The sequence below is a fragment of the Hemiscyllium ocellatum genome, chromosome 3 (assembly GCF_020745735.1).
Source record: "Hemiscyllium ocellatum isolate sHemOce1 chromosome 3, sHemOce1.pat.X.cur, whole genome shotgun sequence".
Lineage (NCBI taxonomy): Eukaryota > Metazoa > Chordata > Chondrichthyes > Orectolobiformes > Hemiscylliidae > Hemiscyllium > Hemiscyllium ocellatum.
The window spans coordinates 120,807,871-120,823,014 of NC_083403.1; the positions used below are offsets into that span (position 1 = coordinate 120,807,871).

Consider the following 15,144-nt stretch of genomic DNA (forward strand, 5'->3'; position numbering starts at 1 on the left):
TGCTGTAACTGGTGACTTCTTTGCAGTAAAACTAATGTTATAAATCACATTGACAGGTGCACCTCCTGCGAAATGCTGGAGATGAAGTGACCATTACCGTTCAGTACCTCAGGGAAGCCCCTTCCTTCCTTAAACTCCCGCTAGGTAAGACAGAAGCACGGTAAAGATTGGTTTATTGTTCTTTTCTGCTTTGATGCCATTAAATTAGAACAGCATTGACATAAGCAATCTCCAAAGATTGCTTTATTGAGAGTGACACAGAAGGGCTTGAGGCAGCTCTACACAGAATGTCATTATAAATAAGTATTGTCTTAGTTTGCGGCCCACATTAGTACCTTTGTGTGGTCTGTATTATTTATTTATTTTGAGCACCTTTGTAAATATATTTCAAACACCTTTTAAGAAACGTTATGTTCTTATGCCACCTGGGAGTTTGCCCACTTCAAAAATGTGTGTAAATCATAGACTGTACTATTAATAGGCAACACATTCATCTGAATTCTTCTGCCCACTACTTTAACAAAGTACTAATCCATTTGGGTTAACTTCATTAAAATAACACGTCAGTGAACTTTGTATTATCAACAATAGAAATTTGCATGAACATGCAATTTTGACTTTTGGTGGGCTAAAACTATCCTTGACAAATTAATTATTTGTACGCCAGTATATTATTTTTGTATTTCTAAAGTTTCCCTTAAGAACTGCATCAGGACTTGTAATTCATGCAATTTCCGTGTAAAAGTGCCCAAGTGCAGGTCTACCTGACAATGGTGGAGATGCCCTGACACCAAAAGCTCCTTCAGATTGAAGATTGAGGGGCACGAATCTCAAGGGGAAATGATTTAAAAGCCGAGGGTCTTACCTTTCTTCAAGGACTTTTTGGTCAACTGGTTGTTAGGCCCATACTGACATTGGATTTCTCAACCCTATTCCCAATGGAAAGCCCTGTAATGAAGACCCAGCAATGAAAGTCAAGGCATTCATGTGACCAATTCCATCAAATTGGGAAGATGTTTTCACTGGCAGGAGCGACAAAGACCTGAGGGTAAAGACCCTTTACAACAGAGATAAGGAGTAACAGCATTAGCCAGAGAGTGGCGAATCTGTGGAATTCATTGCGACAGAAGGCTATGAAGGCCAGGTAATTGAGTATATTGAAAACAGAAATAGATAAGTTCTTGATTGCCAAGAGATCAAAGGTTATGGGGAGAAAGTGGGAAAATGGGGTGGAAAAACCTATCATTGAATAGTGGAGCAGACTCGATGGGATGAATGGCCTAATTTCTGCTTCTATGTCTTATGGTCTTAGAAATTCTTGTGGCACAGTGGTAGTATTCCTACATTTGCACCATGGGATCCAGGTTCAAGTCCCATACACTTCAGATGCGTGCAATAATATCCCTGAACAAGTTGATTACAAAATATCCATCAAATTCAGGTTTAATTTTCTGTGCAATCTTTATATCTAGTACCTAGTTTTTTTTTAAGAAGGCAGTTTAGCGTTTAATTTAACTGAAGTGAGCAGAAGACAAAGCATAAATGCATTGGACAGTGCTGAGCAAGATGTGTTCACTGGAGGAGAAAAACAAAATTAGAACCAGCAGTAACAATTCCCATTCACAGCTAATATGTATGGGGGATAAATTAGATAGTCCCTGAAAGCAGACAAGAAATTGCAATGTTCAATTAACCTGTGTCTGCTCAGTGTGATCCAAGCATCGCAATAACATTGAGCAGGCTGCTGTTTGCAATGATTTCCAAGTGCATACAACACTAATTGCTTTGTACAATTGCTACACACATCAGCAGTAGACCCAGGATTGCAACTTCCACCTAATGTTTGCCAATGCTTGTTAAAGAGATGGTGCATTGTGACTGAAGCAGCTCGTGAGAGTTGTAGTTGACTCACAGCGACTTGCCAAGCCTCCTTTGCCAGCTCCTTCCAATCTTGCGACGTTGCTATCCAAGTAGATAAGGGGCAGTTAGTTCATAGGAACACCTCCACCTGCAAGTTCCCTTCTGAGCCACTCACCATCCTGACTTGGAACTTGTATCTCCATTCTTTGACTGTTGCTGGATCAAAATCCTAGAACTTCCTTTATGACACCTCAGCAGCTGTACCTGCACTTTAGGACTGCAGGGGTGCAAGAATACAAGCAGATCTTCAAGGACAGTTTGGGTTACACAACAACCTCTGACATTGACAGTCATGCTCATGTCTGATGACTGACTAACATAAAAGCACTCTCTCAGCCATTGTCAATGTTGCCTTTACTCTGCATTGAGTTTGCAGTTATGGCTGCACCAACGTCAGATTTCATTGAAAATGGCAAGGTTAAGACAATGCATGTTGTCCCTTGCGAAGGCTCAGTGTGGAAAATTGCTCCCTGAACACCCTGGGTGAATACGGTCACTGTCCATGTACTCTTGTCTCCTCTCACTCCCTCCCCCAGCAGTTTGTCCCACTCTTCTTGGCCTCTGTTGATTTTCTCAGTTATATTGCATTCAAAATGGTATCTCGAATTATACAGTTGAAAATGTGTTGCTGGTTAAAGCACAGCAGGTCAGGCAGCATCCAAGGAAGAGGAAATTCGACGTTTCAGGCATAAGCCCTTCATCAGGACATCTGGTTTCTGCAGAAGCCAGGAGTGCAGGTTCATAGTTCCTTGAAAGTACAGTCACTGGTAAATAGGATAGTAAAGAAGGCGTTTGGTATGTTTGCTTTTATTGGTCAGTATAGGAGTTGGGAGGTCATGTTGCAGCTGTACAGGACATTAGTTAGGCCACTTCTGGAATATTCCGTGCAACATCCTAATGGAAGGATGTTGTGAAACTTGAAAGAGTTCAGAAAAGATTTACAAAGATATTGTCAGTGTTGAAGGATTTGAGCCATGGGGAGAGGCTGAATAAGCTGGGACTGTTTTCCCTGGAGCATCGGAGGCTGAGGGGTGACCTTAGAGAGGTTTATAAAATCATGAGCGGCATGGACAGGGTAAATAGACAAGGTCTTTTCCCTGGGGTGTGGGAGTCCAGAACTAGAGCGCAATGGTTTAAGGTGAGAGGGGAACATTTATAAGGGACCTAAGGGGCAACTTTTTCACATGGAGGATGGTGCATGTATGGAATGAGCTGCCAGAGGAAGTGGTAGAGGCTGGTACAATTACAACATTTAAAAGTCATCTGGATGGGTTTATGAATAGGAAGGACTTAGAGGGATATGGGCCAGGTGCTGGCAAGAGGGATTAGATTTGATTAGTGTATCTGGTTGCGTGGACGGGTTGGATCAAAGGGTCTGTTTCTGTGATGGATAGCTTGGTGACTCTATGCCTCTAAGTTGTATAATTCAAAAAGGTCCTGTCACACCGTTTGTAGACCTTTGAAATTTGAAAGAGCCATTGGAAAGGAGAAAATATGTTTAGAATCAAAGCAACAGCCAGAAAACAAACAACTCACTAATTCCTGCTGCTGGATGGCATCTCCAGTGATGCAGATTAAGAGAAGAGATTGGCTGGAATTTTGATTTTCAACAATGGCACTGCTGGTGTCAACTTAATATTGCATGCTATTTGATATTATAACCTGCCTGCACTACAATTCTCCCAGTATAAACTAACTGTACAAACTAAGGCCCTCATAGAATCATAAAGCATGGAAACAGACACTTGCATACAACTCCTCCATGCCAACCAGTTTGCCTGAACTGAATTAAACTGATTTGCCTGCATTTGGTCCAGAACCCTCTAAACCTCTCCTATTCATGTATCTGTCCGAATGTCTTTTAAATGTGACAATTGTACCCGCCTCTACCATTTCCTCTGGCAGCTCATTCCACACACGCACCATGTTCTGTGTGAAAATGTTGCTCCTCATGTGCCTTTTAAATCTTTCCCCTCTCAGCTTAAACCTATGCCCCCTAGTTTTGGACTTGCTTACCCTGGGAAAAAGGCCTTAGCTGTTCACCTTATCTGTGCTCCTCATGATTTTATAAGGTCACCCCCTATTCTCCTACGCTGCATAGAAAAAGTCCCAATCTATCTAGTCTCTTCGTATAACTCAAGCCCTCCAGTTCCAGCAACATCCTTGTAAATCTTTTCTGCATGCTTTCCAGTTTAACAACATCCTTCATATTAGCATGGTAACCAGAATTGTACACAGTATTCTAACAGTGGCTTCACTAATGTCTTGTATACCGCAACATGACATCCCAACTCCTATTCTCAGTACTCTGACTACAGAAGGTAACCGTGCCAAACACCTTTTTCACTACCCTGTCTACCTACAATGGCACTTTCAGGGAACTATGAACCTGTGCCTCTAGGTTTCTGTATTCAACAACATTCTTCAGAGTCCTACCATTAACTGTGGAAGCCTTGCCCTGGTTTGACTTAGCAAAGCACGGTGGCACAGTGGTTGGCACTGCTGCCTCACAGCGCCAGAGACTCGGGTTCAATTCCCGCCTCAGGCGGTGACTGTGTGGAGTTTGCACATTCTCTCCGTGTCTGCATGGATTTCCTCCGGGTGCTCCGGTTTCCTCCCAATGTTCCAAAAAAATGTGCAGGTTAGGTGAATTGGCCATGCTAAATTGCCCGTACTGTTAGGTGATGGGGTAAATGTAGGGGAACGGGTCTGGGTGGGTTGCGCTTCGGCGGGTCGGTGTGGATTTGTTGAGCCGAAGGGCCTGGTTTCCACACTGTAAGTAATCTAATATAATCAAAATGCAACAATTTGTATTTATCTAAATTAACCTCCATCTGCCTCTTCCTGGCCCACTAGCCCATGTGATCAAGATTTTATTGTACTCTTAGATAAGCTTCTTCACTGTCCACTATGCCGCCAATTTTGGTGACGTCTGCAAATTTTCTAACCGTGCCTCCTATACTTTCATCCAAATTATTGATTATAAATGACAAGCAACAGTGGACCTAGAATCAATCCTTGTGGCACACTGCTGGTCATCAAGGTAATGCTCAGCGTGATTTGCAGCACAAGCATGTACGTACATAGTGAACACCATCTTGTCCTCCAAATGATGCCTAACCTCTCAATATTCACTTGAGAAAAAGTGACATAAGATTTACTTAAGACATCTCAGTAATGACAACTGCAAATAAGGACAGAGCGCCGAACATTACTGTAGCAAAGGCTTGATAATCCAAATGGTCTCACATGGTGTAAGCCTCCATTGTTCACGGTAACTACTTTTGTTTTAGAAAAAAGTAGAACCAGGATGAACATTACATGGTATTTTAGAAAATGTTAGAATTAAAAGTTTTCAGGAAAATTCCATTCTGCAGAATGTCATCAAGACACAATAATGAATTGCAATCCAGATGATTTTAGAATCCAATTCTCATTTTGCTATCTGGTAAATTGGCAATTCACGGTGACTAGAAAATAATTCACTTTATTTTCTTTCACCATTATTATTGAACTTACAAATCATTGTATTTTTCTATTAAGGCATCAACTATTGAACAATAGCCTAACAGAATTTATATATATTTTCCAACTGTTGATGGCAGACATAAACATCACAATAATCTGCTGTTAAGTATGAGTATTTTGAAAACCATTTGAAGAATGCAGATAATGAAGTTAATTAAACCACAAATTAGTTTGCTTTGGACTGATGAGATATCATTGTAATCCTCACAAATGAATGTATGAATTAGCTTTATTGTCACGTGCCCTCGAAAATTTGCAATGTCGCCACTTATGGCGTCACCTTAGGTACAAGACACCTAGGTACAGATATGTAAGTATTTGGTACAAAATTGAAACAATAATAGTAAAAGGCCAACATCAGAATAAAAGGGAAAAAGGTACTCAATTTACAGTCCTTTCCCCCAGTCTGTGCTCGCGTGAGCCTCCAAACCACACCGGGCTCCAAAACACGAGAACTTACTGTCAGTCTGCAAGGGCCTCACCTCTCTACAATGCCTTCTGGTCCAGGATTCGCCACCGGGACTCACCTCCCCATGCCAGCCTCTGATCTGGGACTTATCTCCTGGGAACAGCCTCTAGTCTGAGATTTGCCTCCCGCACCTACCTCTGATCTGCCACTCGTCTCCCAGGAACGGCTTTTGGTCTGGGAATCATCTCCTTCATTCCCGAGTAAGTTTAAAAAGTTAACAGCTTTTTAAAAAAATGAATTCAAGAAAAGAGAAGAAAAATACACTGCAGTGTTGACCAAGAGAAGAACATCCATTTCCTAAATTCTATGTACATTGGAGTCATGACATACAAAATAAAATGTCACTCTCCAGTTGCATATTAGTAATTACCCAGAGTATTGAACTTGACATGAAGCTACCTGCATTTGTCTGTCAGGTTTGTTCACTTGTGCAGAAAAATGGTGTCCGAAAGAAAACAAAATTGGAAAGGTGAAGTAAAAAAAGGGCGAGACATAATTTCCAAATGGCCTGACCTTTCATTGTAGTTGTCAAACAATGACAACTACAATTTTGGAAATGCACTTGTGTTTTAAAAGGGGAGGTGAGAAACATCTTCCACGCAAGAAGATTATAAATTGTTCTAACTGTATCATTTCACTGATTGTGAAAATGCTAACTGATAAATGGTGGCACAGTGGCTCTGCAGTTAGCACTGCTGCCTCTCAGCATCACGGACCTCAGTTTGAATCTACCCTTGGGCAACCGGTCGCTTGGAGTTTGCACATTCTTCTTGTATTTATATGAGTTTCCTTTGAGTGTGCCAGTTCCTCCCCACAGTCTCAAAATGTGCAATTTAGGTGCATTAGCCATGGGAAATGCAGGGTTATGAGGATGGGGTGCTCTTTGGAGGGGTGGCATGGGCTAAATGACCTGCTTCCACACTGTAGAGTTCTCTGATTCTAATAAGGTTATAAAATGCTGAATTAATCTCTGCTCACCTGATTGCTCCTAATTATTAAAAATGTATTGTTTCTTTCATTTTGCAGGCTCACCAGGGCCATCCAGTGACCACAGTAGTGGTGCATCCTCTCCTTTGTTTGACAGTGGTTTACATTTAAATGGAAACTCTACAAATACCGTAAGTTAATTTGTTTTCTTTATCAATAAGAAAGTAACATTGCACAATTGTGTGTTCATTTTAAATTGTCTATCACAGCACTTTTTCTCCGTTGCTGAAATTAACACTAATTGAGACAGTAAACCAATGGGCCTTATAAGTGGACAAATAAAATGCTATGACACCATTTCAAAGAGCAGCAGAGGAGATTTATCTGTTGTCACAATAAACATTTAATTCTCAGCTAATGTTTAAAACCTGTTGACCTGATCATTTTCACAATCTTGTCCTGAAAGCCTGCTGTGCATATATTGGCTGCTACATTATCTCATTTGAACTGCACATTAAAAAATATATTTTTTTCTTACTATTTCTTTCTCTCTTTCTGTCTTCTGTGCAGATTCTAGATGTAAGACCTTTGTTTATAGATTGCGATTCTTGAGAAAAGGGACTCAGGGATAAAGCACATGTCAATGCATAGTTTGCGGAGAATCATGTGTTATAGTTGCTGAACTCAAGCTAAAGTGCGTTCACCTCTTTGTCTCCATCTATTTTTGATCGATTCATTCATACGATGTAGGTGTTGCTAGCTGAATCAGCTTTTATTGCCGCTGATAGTGAGCCACCTTCCTGAACTCTTTTAGTCACCTACAAAAGAGAAGATGCTAAGAAGAGAATTCCAGGATTTTAATCCAATGACAGTGAAGGAGCAGTGATATAGTTCCAAGTCTAGCAGAATGCTGTATGGCTTGGAGGGAAATTTGCCAGTGATAGTGTTCTCTTGTATCTGCTGCCCTTGTCTTCTTAGATGGTAAAAGTTGTGGGTTTCAAAGGTGCTGCTGAAGGGGTTTTGGTCTTGTTTCTTCAGTTCACTAACTGAACATTTCATGACCTCATTCCTGCTTTAGATTTATTATCCAAAGTTCAATATTTTGTTGTGGAGCCAAAGTTTCCACAGAATGATAACATACTGAAGGAAGTTAAAAATCACACAACACCAGGTTATAGTCCAACAGGTGCATTTGAAAGTACAAGCTTTCAGAGCACTGTGCTTTGAAAGCTTGTTCTCTCAGATACACCTGTTGGACTATAACCTGGTGTTATGTGATTTTTAACTTTGTCCATCCATGTCCAACACTGGTGTCTCCACACCATACTGAAGTAAGGAATAGTGAAACATCAACACAAATACACAACCCACAAAGAACAGTCAATTAATCTCGCTATTCGTAGCACAAAGTCACACTAGGCCAATACATTGATTTGGTGAATCGACGTTTCGGGCATAAGCCCTTCATCAGGAATGAGGAGAGTATGCCAAGGAGGCTAAGATAAAAGGTAGGGAGGAGGGATTTGGGGTAGGGGCGTTGGAAATGCGATAGGTGGAAGGAAGTTAAGGTGAGGGTGATAGGCCGGAGTGGGGGTGGGCGCGGAGAGGTCAGGACGACGATTGCAGGTTAGGAAGGTGGTGCTCCTTGGGACACCCAGACCAACCAACCCAACCACCCCGTGGCTCAACACACCATCTCCCCTTCCCACTCCACCAAGGACATTATTTTCACAAAAGGTTATATTAATTTTAATAATGACAGCATGAGAAAAGTAAAGGCTGGTCAGATTGGAAAATATAAAAACAATTATTCAAATTCCCAAATAGGAACCTGCTGTATACAAAAAATATAAAGTGAAGCAGGCAACTTGACCGACTAATAAAGCATGAGTTGGTCATGTTATTAGGAGCTGGTATTACCAGACTGAATAATTTCTAAATAAACACCAAAAGAACTATGGATGCTGGAAGTCAGAAACTAAAACAAAAATTGATGGAAAACTGAAGGGTCACTGGGCCTGAAATGTTAACTCTGATTTTTCTCCTCAGATGGTGAGAGGCCTGCGGAACTCATCCAGCTATTTCCATTTTTGTTTACGAATAATTTCTGGGATGGGCATGAGAGATTTTCAACAATGTGGATTGGAAATGGTTTACAGACATCTGGATTTTTTTTGTTGATATTTTATCACAACTGTTATGTCAGGTTTTGAGTTCGTATTTAAATATTATGGAAGATGTCTACAGCTGGGCTAAGGAGATGAATGATCTTACCGTTTGCTCTGTCAGTAGGCTCTTGTCTCCTAAAGTAAAGAACATTCTGCTGACAGAAAATGGTGAAAAAAAAATGAGACGCTGTTCACTTAGCAGTGACAACCTTCAGGTTTGTTCACAGAAGTAAAGGATCATAAGATATGCAATGGAGGAAGGTCTATTTGGATTATGCTTCTGCAGACCATGCAACATCCACATGATTATGAATTCAATTTTTTTTTCATTTAAACTTCTGAAAAAAAGTTATGCTCCTTAGTTCCAAAAGATTATGAAGAAAAACTAAATCATATTTACCTACCTTCACATCAAAATTCAGTCCTGGTCTCCTCTGGCTCCCAAAGCAATAGCCTCTTCCACACTTCATTCCAGCAAAACAAATATCACTGGAGCTTGCAGGACATCAAATCATTTCAAGCACTGGCCATATTCTCTATAAATTTCAATCCCATTTTGAAAGTGATATTCTTCACATGAAGTGCAAGGAATTGGTGGATTGCTTTTGTCTCCAGACGTAAGTGAATCTTTTCAGATGTTCTGACACAGAGGTGTAAAATATTGAACATAGTATTATGATCTGTGCTAAGACAGAAACCGAACAGTCTCTTTTCTCAATGCGAAAAAATTGGAGCAGATCTTGATTTCTCAAGGCTTGTGCTTCTTTCCTTATGTTCTCTCATTTTCCAGGAAATCGGGCTGGGATTAATGCCTGATCTAGACAGCGCTGCCCTCATCCCATAAATGAATTTTCAAAAGTATTAAACTATAGATTATTATAAGGGTGTCCTCATTAATAAGTCACTGAAGGCTAACATGCTAGTTCAGCAAGCTTTTCAGAAGGCTACTAGAATGTTAGCCTTGTTGAGTACAGGACTAGTGAAGTCTTGCTTCAATTGTACAGAAGCTTTGGTTGAATCACACCTGGAGTATTATGTATAGTTTTGTTCTCCTTAACTCAGGATAGAAGTTCTATGACAAAGGTTAATCAGATTTAATTGTGGCATAGCAGGATTGATCCATGAAGAAAGATTGATTAACAGGACCTGGATTCAACACGTTCAAAGAAACAGAGGTGATCTCATTGAATCTTACAAAACATTTGAAAGGACAGGTAGACGTAGTCAAGAGATTTCCCCTGAGGGAATCTAGAAACAGGCAACATGATTTTGAAATAAGGGAGCTGTGTACTATGGGGCTTTAGAAAATTAGGGTTGTGAACTTTTGAAATTCTCTACCCTGAGGACTGTGGAAAATTAGAATTTTGGATATGTTTGAAGTGGAAATTGTTAGCTTTCTGATTGCCAATGATGCAAAGGAATAGTATTGGTAAAAGAATTGAAATTATCATCTCCAAATGATGCTTGAGGCTGAATGGACAGAATGGCCTACTGCTCGTGCTGAGCTACCTGCATTGAGCAGTTCTTTAGAAATTTCCAGCTACCGTGGGCATCTTTTCTTTCCAATTGCATTTACCTGGCTTCAATCAAAAACTCCTATTGAGACCTTTGGAAAGGCCAATGGTTGTAGTATGATCAATTCCAGTTGCATATCCCAGTAACCATGCCCAGCCTCTTTAATCTGGATAATTGGTTATTTATTTACTCTCTTTTTACTCCATGTTTGCAGCTTCTGCCTCAGTCACTGGAGGTGAAATCTGTCTTGGCTTGGAGAACAAAGCCAGTACATCATGGTAGTCCCTTTTTCATACCCTAGATTTTCTTTTGATGGCGCAAAGAAAATTAGCCATGATCTAATCGAACACCAACAGATTTTGCTCCCAATCTACTTTGCAATTTAAAGTTCTTTCCCAAAATCATTTTAACTCTCCATGTCTTAAAAATTCCTTTTGAAAACCTAGCTCTTCGACCATGCCCATAAGCTACCTTTATTGCTCTGTCTCTTCACTTTCTCTTTGCCATCCTCTTGACCTTCTCTTATAGCATTTTGAGATGTTATTCCCCAGGAAGTTGTTATAAAATATATGTTCCCACTTTCAGTCACTGGTGCACCTTAAAAGTTCTTTTTGAAATATAGTCATGCAGTTTTTGCAGCACAGAAAGCGACTCTTCAGGTCCATCCTGACTCTGGTGGTCATCAAAGATCCATCTGTTCCAATTCCATTTTCCAGCACTTGGCCAATAGCCTTGTGTTCTATGGCGTTTCAAGTGCCCACCTCAATAGTATTGAAGACTCCTACCTCCAACATCTTTTCAGGCAGTGACTTCCAGATATTCTTTTTTCCCTCAAATCCCCCTTAAATGTTTTGTTGCTTACTTTAAAACTGCACCTCCTGGTTAATGACCTCCCTACTAAGAGGAAAAGTTCTTCCTATCTTACCCAGTCTATGCCTCCCAGAATTTTGTACATCTCAACTAAATCCCCCTCAGCCTTCTCTGCTTGATGGGAAAACTCTAGTTTATATAGTCTCTCTTCACAGCTGAATTGTTCCTGCCCAACCATCAACCTGGTGAATCTTATCTGTACAGTCAAATACAGTCTAATACAGTCAAATCCTTCCATTAGTGTGGTGACCAGAACTGCACACAGTACTCCAACTGTGGCCTAACAAACATTATACATTCAACCCCATCGTAATCTCCTTGCTCTTGTATTTAATGCCATATAAAAATAAGTATTCACATACTTTCCTAACCACCCTATGTACCCTTCCTGCTACCTTCAAGGATTTATTAACATGCACACTAACAGTCGGAGGAAAATTGAGAAACAAACTTGTAAGGAGATCTCAGTTATCAGTAAGAATAATAGGGTGGTTATGGTAGGGGATTTTAACTTTCCAAACGTCAACTGGGACTGCCATAGTGTTAAAGGTTTAGATGGAGAGGAATTTCTTAAGTGTGTTCAAGATTCAGTATGTGGATGTACCTACTGGAGAAGGTGCAAACCTTGACTCACTCTTGGGAAATAAGGCAGGGCAGGTGACTGAGGTGTCAGTGGGGGAAGCACTTTCGGGCCAGCGACCATAATTCTATTCATTTTAAAATAGTGATGGAAAAGGATAGACCAGATCTAAAAGTTGAAGTTCTAAATTAGAGAAAGGCCAACTTTGATGGCATTAGGCAAGAACTTTTGAAAGCTGATTGGAGACAGATGTTCGCAGGTAAAGGGACGGCTGGAAAATGGAAAGCATTCAGAAATGAGATAACAAGAATCCAGAGAAAGTATATTCCTGTCAGGATAAAAGGGAAAGCTGGTAGGTATAGGGAATGCTGGATGACTAAAGAAACTGAGGGTTTGGTTAAGAAAAAGAAGGAAGCATATGTCAGATATAGACAGGATAGATCGAGTGAATCCTTAGAAGAGTATAAAGAAAGTAGGAGTATACTTTAGAGGGAAATCAGGAGGGCAAAACGGGGACATAAGATAGCTTTGGAAAATACAATTAAAGAGAATTCAAAGGGTTTTTACAAATATATTAAGGACAAAAGGGTAACTAGAGAAAGAATAGGGCCCCTCAAAGATCAGCAAGGTGGCCTTTGTGTGGAGCCACAAAAAATGGGGGAGATACTAAGTGAATATTTTGCATCAGTATTTACTGTGGAAAAGGATATGGAAGATAGAGTGTAGGGAAATAGATGGTGACATTTTGCAAAATGTCCAGATTACAGAGGAGGAAGTGCTGGATGTCTTGAAATGGTTAAAGGTGAATAAATCCCCAGGACCTGAACAGGTGTACCCACGAACTCTGTGGGAAGCTAGAGAAGTGATTGCTGGGCCTCTTGCTGAAATATTTCTATCATCGATAGTCACAGGTGAGGTGCTGGAAGACTGGAGGTTGGCAAACATGGTGCCACTTTAAGAAGGGCGGTAAAGACAAACCAGGGAACTATAAACCGGTGAGCCTGACCTTGGTGGTGGGCAAGTTGTTGGAGGGAATCCTGAGGGACAGGATGTACATGTATTTGGAAAGGCAAGGACTAATTCGGGATAGTCAACATGGCTTTGTGCGTGGGAAATCATGTCTCACAAACTTGATTGAGTTTTTTGAAAAAGTAACAAAGAAGATTGATGTGGGCAGAGCAGTAGATGTGATCTATATGGACTTCAGTAAGGTGTTCGACAAGGTTCCACATGGGAGACTGATTTGCAAGGTTAGATCTCACAGAATACAGGGAGAACTAGCCATTTGGATACAGAACTGGCTCAAAGGTAGAAAACAGAGGGTGGTGGTGGAGGGTTGTTTTTCAGACTAGAGGCCTGTGACCAGTGGAGTGCCACAAGGATTGGTGCGGGGCCCTCTACTTTTTGTCATTTACATAAATGATTTTGATGCGAGCAAAAGTTTGTATAGTTAGTAAGTTTGCAGACGACACCAAAATTGGAGGTGGAGTGCACAGCGAAGAGGGTTACCTCAGATTACAACAGGATCTGGACCAGATGGGCCAATGGCCTGAGAAGTGGCAGATGGAGTTCAATTCAGATAAATGCGAGGTGCTGCATTTTGGGAAAGCAAATCTTAGCAGGACTTTATATATTTAATGGTAAGGTTCTACGGAGTGTTGCTGAACAAAGAGACCTTGGACTGCAGGTTCATAGCTCCTTGAAAGTGGAGTTGCAGGTAGTTAGGATAATGAAGAAGGAGTTTGGTATGTTTTCCTTTATTGGTCAGACTATTGAGTACAGGAGTTGGGAGGTCATTGTTGGAATATTGCGTGCAATTCTGGTCTCCTTTCTATCGGAAAGATGTTGTGGAACTTAAAAGGGTTCAGAAAAGATTTATAAGGATGTTGCCAAGGTTGGATGATCTGAGCTACAGGGAGAGGCTGAGCAGGCTGGGGCTGTTTTCCCTGGAGCGTCGGAGGCTGAGGGGTGACCTTATAGAGGTTTACAAAATTATGAGGGGCATGCATCGAATAAATGGACAAAGTCTTTTCCCTGGGATCAGGGAGTCCAGAGCTAGAGGGCATAGGTTTAGGGTGAGAGGGGAAAGATATAAAAGAGACCTAAGGGGCAACTTTTTCATGCAGAGGGGGTACGTGTATGGAATGAGCTGCCAGAGGATGTGGTGGAGGCTGGTACAATTGTAACATTTAAGAGGCATTTGGATGGATATATGAATAGGAAGAGTTTGGAGGGATATGGGCCGGGTGCTGGCAGATGGGACTAGATTGGGTTGGGATATCTGGTCAGCATGGACGGGTTGGATCGAAGGGTCTGTTTCCATGCTGTACAACTCTATGACTCTTTGACTCAATGCAACTCTACATCTGTACTTCCTACTATTCAATTTCAACATTGCCTTGTTAATCCTCCAAAAAAGCATCATTTCACACTTGTCAGGATTAAATTTCATTTGCCAATGTTCAGCCCTTCTTCACTATTCTGTAACCTAAGGTGTACCTCCTCACTATTTACCACATCACTAATTTTCATGTCATCTACAAACTTAGTGATCAGACCTCCTACATAGTTAAGCACATCAATTGCACTGTGCAGGGAGTGCAGTGGAGGATGTGTGGTCTATTGTTTCTTCTCTCAGCTGATCTTAGTGTTAAAGCCATACCCTTTGTTTATACACTGACATACTAAATTAGCAACCTCATAAACTGCTCAAACATCAGTGCCCCAGTGCCTTTTAAAGAGCTGGATCAAGGCTTTTCTCAGTAACTTTTTCCATTTAATTTAAAGATCTTAAAGTTCTTGAATCAGATGTTACCTCTTATCTGATTCTGTTTGAAATGTGTCAATTACCTCTTCAGGACAATGTTCCAGTAATAAGATCATGAGTTCCAGATACGACTTCCTCAGTGATGCACCATGAAACAATTTATGTCATACTGGTGAATCCTTGAACAGAAAGTTCAGGCAATGAGAATTGTTTGCTCATCATCTGTATTTTCATTCTGATCCTGAAGATTTCAACCAGTTATACACCATCTAAATCAATGTACTCCATGCAGAAATTCATGTTAGTTAAAATAGATCTACCACATGGTTCATTGTCTGATTCTATTTATTGTCAGTTATATTTGATTTTCAAAGTCCAACTTCTGTTTAAAAAGCCAGAG

At 40.7% G+C, this 15,144-nt stretch overlaps 1 protein-coding gene across 1 annotated transcript in view; it reads left to right on the forward strand.

The window, feature by feature from the left end:
- sntg2 (syntrophin, gamma 2) overlaps positions 1-15,144 on the forward strand; it is a 271,591-nt gene that overhangs the window by 82,620 nt on the left and 173,827 nt on the right. The window contains exons 11-12 of the mRNA XM_060855100.1: positions 57-144; positions 6,944-7,035. Of these exons, the coding sequence (XP_060711083.1) occupies positions 57-144; positions 6,944-7,035 (180 nt within the window). The remainder of the gene's footprint in view (positions 1-56; positions 145-6,943; positions 7,036-15,144) is intronic.